The following is a 6,188-nucleotide window of genomic DNA, read 5'->3' as shown; positions in this document are numbered from 1 at the left end:
TTTGTTCCCTGCTGAAGTCAAATAACTAGCATGGTGCCTGGCACACAGTAGGTGCTCGGTAAATGTGGACTGAATGGATAAACATAGCCACATCAGAGCCCAGCATACCAGCTCCCCAGGCCACCCCAGAGGAGCTAAACTGGGCTCATGACCTGGCAGACTCGACGGGTCCCGGTGCCTCCCGGGGCCTCGGGAACCCTCTCATGCATGTTTCCTCACACAAGACGATGGCCATGCTGACCCAGGCCCAAGTGCTGCTGCCTGGTGACTCTGAGGCCGTGGGGAGGGGCTGAAGGGAGGGGTCAGAGGCCAGCCTCCCCAGGCCCCTCCTGCATGTGCCCCGAAGACGAGGCCGGTGTCCGCGAGGCTGTGGCCCCGACGGTCCAGCGTGGGACGATGCCGTTCCCTACACTCGTCTTTAACGAAGGTTGCAGGTGAATGCAACTAATTAGAAAGTAATTATCCAGGCTCCCGATGCTGAGAGTTCTGTGCTAACCAACATGTGGCAAAGGGGAGGGGTGGCCGGAAGAAGTGGCCACTCTGGAGCTTTCCTGAACTTGGTCTTTCTGGTTCCAGAAAGTTCTCCGGTGCGGGCGATTCGAAGCCCGGCGCAGGACCTGCATCTCAGCCTGTCTTGGAAACTGCCCACACCCCACCCCTCCTTGAACCCTAAATGGAGACAGAGTGGAAAGAAGTGAACCCGGGATCAATGCTGGAGCCTCCGGGCTGAATTAGAGCAGGGCGATCTGGAAGGGATCGATTCTTTCCACCCATCAAGCACTTTAGGGTAAGGCTTGGATCCCCCCTTCTCCCAGAATCCCCTCCTGTGGCTGTTGAAAAGGGCTTGGTGGGGGAGGCCGTGAAGAGAAAGGGCAGGCAGGCGCCGCTGCGCAGCCCAGGGCCCGCCCCGCGCCGCCCGCGGGCTGTCGGGCTGGAGGACGGGGCCATGGCCGTGGAGGGCGCCGCCGGGACCCTCGTCTGGGTTCTGCTGCCGTGTGGCTTGCTCTCAGGTGAGGTCACCCCATTGTTTTCGGGAGAAGGGTCATCCTACCAGCCGACAGGGGCCCACCCAAGGCTTTCAACAGCCGCAACCCTTGAGTCGCCTTCTATTGTTTGCTGCGAACCGTGGTGGGTTTTGATAAGGCTGCAAGGGGAGATAAAGCCCATGTCTTGATAGGCTGTCATCGGTCCCTCCCGGGTCCCGGCCACCGCCCGGTTTCCTGGAGCCAGGACAGCCGTGGACCCCAAGAACCATCCGCCCCTGGTGGCCGCGCTCCCCCCGTCTCCAGGGACTGGGGGAGCAGCGAGATTGCAGGCGCAGGTTGTCTGACAGACCCCGTGTCCATTGCTCGTGCATCTAATTTGCGACTGAGCCTTTGCTGCGCAAGAGGAGGATCCATCTTCTCGTTGCTCACACTTAATTCCGGCCTTCGGGTTCAGCCCCGGGTCTACGAATTGCCCTTGGAAAGCAGCAGCAAAGTTGACTTGCCTACGTGAGGCTTTTCCTCTCACTGCGGCCAGGGCAGCAGGGGGCCTGGTCTGGGGGCCTGGCCTTGGGCGAAGCTCTGTTACAGGAGCCTGTACGAATGCAGGTTCCCAGGGGCTGCCCCAGACCTGCCCCAGGTTCTGAGGGGGCCAGGCATCTGTATTTTATTAACGCCTCTCCCCCCACCCCTCCAGCCAGCCTTGGAGACGCTGGTCTAGGGATAATTCCAAGTGGAATGATTCGGGCGAGTTGAGGTTGAGTGAGAGCAACAACCCGATTTGCATGGCGGGGAGAGGCGGCGGGGGAGGCTCACGCTAAGGTTCCCACTACCTTGAGACTGGTTCTCAAACAACTTGAGGCTGTAATTATACATGCAAAATGAAGCTAAAATTTCAGAGAATTATCTGGAGAATTCAAGTCAGAAAAAGCACGTTCCTCTGAAATACCTAGATAATTAAAGAAAAAAATATATTCATTGCATAAATTGCTCATTAATTCACTCCTCTGTGGGGGCGCAGAGCTTAAAAGCAGGCGGTTTGATTAATCCAAGCAATATTAAAGCCTCAAGATGCTTTTTTTTTTTTTTGCTCTGTGCCTGGAACTCTATATTTCCTTCCTCTAAAAAATCATAAATAAAGTTGTCCTTTTGCGAAAATGCATTGCAGATTTGACTTGGCAAAATGAGCCCTATAGTTGGTAGAATCAATTTGGGTGCGCTTTGCCTCTTTTAAGTACACATTTTGAAATCAGATGCATTCTTTCCAGTTCACTCGAAATACTAATTTTTCCCCCTCCACATCTCAAAGGTACATTGTGTGTGGCTGAACGAGTAACGCCAGCACAATAGCCCTTCAGGAAGACGGAGGAGGGACGGGATCCCAATCAGGGGCAAAGCCAGGGACATGGTTAATATCAAAGATGGGCAGATGATTGGGGAAAAGAATCTATAGAATTATTTATTTCCTTAAAAAAAAAACAACCTGAAAATTCAAAAACCGCTTGGAAAGAACAAGAGTCTAATCCTGCCAGGGTGATTTCCCGAGACCCCCTTGCTGACCTCGGGGCACACGGCCTTCCCCCCACTTCTGCTCCTTCCTTCATCCCCACTGTGGGTGCCCACCTGACCTTTGCCCAGCTCCCTTCTTTCCCTCCTTCAGCTGTTTTACTCAGGTACAGTGTGTTGTCAGCCGTCTACCTCGCCCTCCTGCTTCTCACTCCGCTCTTCTGCAGCCCTGCGGCCCGTTCCGTGGCAGGTAGGCAAGCCCACATGGGACGCCTCTTTCGGGTGGCCTGGGGCAGTGGGCAGAGGCAGGCCCCGGACTTGCCTTCTTACATCTGCTGGCTGGAACCGGAGAGCGTTTGCTTGGTATCTTCCCTGGGATGGCGATTAAACCCCTTCCAACGCCTTGTTTTACAAAGCCCGTGCGTGAGCATTAACATGCTGCTACACTGTTCTTACCCACTCATTTAAGGTCAAGTGTCCAGATTTGGGATTTTATAGACGAGTTAAAAAAAAAAGCTAGTGGGGGAGATGACCACTTTTTATTTCAGCAAGAAAGGTCATACAGAAAGCAGCCACCTTCTAAGTCCACATCTCTTTAAAGGAAATCTGGGAGCTCCCTGAGAGCAGCAGCGATAAGGCCCGAATTCCAGGGCGGAGCCCGGGGGGCGTGTCCTCCTGAGGGTTTGTCGGGTGCCTCCCCTGCCGCAGCCCACCTTCCAGGCACCGAGGGGGGAGCGAGCTCCGGGCCCCCGCCTCGAGGACCACCTGGTGGAGAGCTCCCTCTGCCGCCCCCACCGGACTCACCGCGGGGGGAGTGGGGCGGCTCCGTCAGCCGGTCTGGGCAAGCGAGGGGGCCCCGGCCACCAGGAGGTCTTGCTCTGCTTGGCCCCCCAGCTGAGAAGGCGCACGCGTTCCCCAGGCCACCACCGGCCACGCCATCGGGGCAGCCAGGCGTGGTTCTCCCGGAAGCAGACCGCTTGGGGACACATGCTGGAGGAAGCACAGCAGGTGGCCTGCTTCACCTCTCCCCCTGAAGACCCCCAGAGAGCCACCGGCCCCAGTGGTGACGCATCAGCCAGGACCGCGCGGGGGCCGAGGGCATGGAGCCTCTGATCATCCCCCCCGCACCTCTCTTCCAGGAAGCACCAGGCACTTCCTGCGAGTCGTGGGGTACACCGGGGTGCTCTTCCTCCTTCTGCAAGGGGCGCTTCAGCTCGCCTTCGGCTCCGTGCCGCCCGACGGTAAAGCCGGCTCCCCATGCGGGCCTCGGGTGGCCGAGGGCTGGCAGGTGGAGGACTGTGCCCGGGCAGCCCCCGTTCTCTGCACGGCGCTGCTGTCTTAGAGCCCTGGAGGCGCCCAGGCCTCCTGCGGATGCCACGGGCCACCCCTTCTCTTTAAAAGGATCGCCTGGGCTGTGGCGCTGATGGAGAGCGGGGAGCGCAGGGCAGTCATGGGGAGAGCCAGTGGGTGCCACCACCTTTCCCGGTGGCCGAGGCTTTGTAAAATGCTTGTGGACCAGGGCGGGAGCCCACGGCCCACGGCCGAGCCCGGCCTGCCAGCTAAGAAGAGAATTCACGTTTTTAAATGTTTGGGGAAAAATAATCGAAATGAGAACAATGCCTTTCTTCACACACGAAAATTATTTCGAAAAACTGAAATTTGAACTCCCCACAACGTCTTATTGGAACACAGTCGCACCCATTTATTTATGAATTACCTGTGGCTGCATTCATGCTACAGTGGCAGAGTTGAGTAGCTGTGACAGGGTCTGTGTGGCCACCAATATTTACTGTCCAGGGCTTTACAGGAACAGTGTTCTGATCCCTGGTCTAAACCCATGATGGGTTTTCAGAAAGTTCCGTGACTTCCTTGGAATTGTTTGCAAAATGGACACTGTGTCCTTTTTTTGCAGGGAGGTCTGCGGTTTCCTTCAGGTTCTCAGGGATACCCAGGTCCCCAGATCATAGGGCTGCCAGATTTAGGCAAATACAAAACACCCATTTGAACTTCAAATAGACAGCTAATAACTTTTTAGTGTAAGTATATCCCAAATATTTCACAGGACCCACTTACACTAAAAAAAAATCCATGGTTTATCTGAAATTTGAAGGTAGCCAGGTGTCCTGTATTTTATCCTCAATCTGATCACAAAAGTATGAACAACTGGCTCCTCAGTGTCTTCTTCTCGTGGCCCCCACCCACACCCCCCGAGCAGCCCTCGAAAGGGGCATGGCCCCCTCTCCCGCCCCCCAGTGTTTATTTCCCCACATGGGGCTCTAGCAAGGAGCACGAGGGACATGTGCTTGTCTTTACCTAAATTAATTTTAATTATTTTATGGCAGGGGCTCTTTTCTGACTACAGTGAAAACTCCTGTCATTATAAAGTATTAAATCCTGAGCCGATGCCTCTCTCTCTCTAACCGGATAATGTATGAAGAGGAGGTACTCTGTGATGCAGATCTGGCTGGGGGTACCGCAGGCTCCCCTGAGCCGCCTGCGATGGATTTGCCCAGTGTCCCTCCCCACCCAGGCCTCTGCTAACAAGTGATGTCATTCTAAGTACATTTGCTTTGCTCCTTTTTCCGTGAAATGATAGATGGTGGGCATCTTTCCACATCATACATTTAGCCTTCCCCCGTTCTTTTTAACTGCTGTCTGCTCTGCACTTGATGGATGAGCCGTCCTTAGGTATTGCCCGCGGTGGCCCTGACCGTAAGCCGGCGTGGCAGTCCCTTTCTCTGGACTCCCTCTGGTGAGATGAATGGAGGAAAGCTGATATTGTTTTAATTCCTTTTCTTTTTATCAACGTAATTCACGTGCATGTTTTGAAATGCCGAAGAGTTCTGAAAGTCCACGTTGAAAAGTGCCTGAGTCCCTCTCACCAGAGGCCCTGCCCTCCGCGCGTTCACCTGCGTGCTTCTACGGCTATTTCTTGGCCCATCCATTTTGGACCTTGGCCACCGAACCCCTTCCTGGTGACGATGATTTGGGCCCAGGTGCCCACTCCTCGCCGGGAGGCTCTTTGCCCCGTGTCCTCAGGGTCCCTTGGCACCCTTCTCTGTGGGCTCTGGCCCTGGCACCCAGCACAGTGCTGGCCCTGGGTGATCCCTTGGGGAAGCGGGCCAGGCAGAGGACGGGTGCTGGGGAGGCCTGGGAGGGGCAGGGGGCGGAGGGGGCTCCTTGCCCCACAGCTAACATCTCCCACCCCCCCTGCTCGCCCTCTACCACCTGCCCACTCCGCACTCGCGCCAGTAACCCCACGAGGGGCCCAGCTGAGCCACGGTCTCCCCCGCAGGTGCGGCCTGGGAGCAGGTGCTCGAGCATTTTGGGATCGTCAGGTAAGGGTGGCTCGGGGAGCCAGCTGTGCCGTGGACAGCGCGACCCTCGGTGGGTGGCCATGGGCTGAACTCAGACCTGTCGGTTCCTGCTCTGGGGAAGCTTCCGTGTGCCCAGACCCGAGCTGGGTGCTGCGGGGGCACGCAGCAGGACAAGACGGGATCCTCCCCGGTGGGGAGCTGATGCTGGCTAGGAAGCGGGCCCACACCTGCGGGGCACAGGGGACCAAGACAGCGGCTCAGCCCAGGGAGGCGTGGACTTGCCAGGTGGGCTCAGGAGAGGGGCTCACCTTGGGGACATGAATCAAGCAGCCGCTCTGCGCCCTCGCGGCCTCCACCCCCAACGCCCCACCTCCATCCCTCG

General features: G+C 56.7%; 1 protein-coding gene across 1 annotated transcript in view; it reads left to right on the top strand.

Moving 5' to 3' along the window:
• The first annotated feature begins 227 nt into the window (after positions 1-227).
• LOC101436851 (piezo-type mechanosensitive ion channel component 2-like) overlaps positions 228-6,188 on the top strand; it is a 90,519-nt gene continuing 84,558 nt past the window's right edge. The window contains exons 1-5 of the mRNA XM_071211829.1: positions 228-264; positions 816-1,010; positions 2,644-2,739; positions 3,629-3,730; positions 5,785-5,827. Of these exons, the coding sequence (XP_071067930.1) occupies positions 228-264; positions 816-1,010; positions 2,644-2,739; positions 3,629-3,730; positions 5,785-5,827 (473 nt within the window). The remainder of the gene's footprint in view (positions 265-815; positions 1,011-2,643; positions 2,740-3,628; positions 3,731-5,784; positions 5,828-6,188) is intronic.

This window comes from Dasypus novemcinctus, chromosome 24, assembly GCF_030445035.2.
Source record: "Dasypus novemcinctus isolate mDasNov1 chromosome 24, mDasNov1.1.hap2, whole genome shotgun sequence".
In the NCBI taxonomy this organism is placed as follows: Eukaryota; Metazoa; Chordata; class Mammalia; order Cingulata; family Dasypodidae; genus Dasypus; species Dasypus novemcinctus.
Note: the sequence above shows the minus strand (reverse complement) of the source record. Positions and strands in the feature narration are given on the sequence as shown.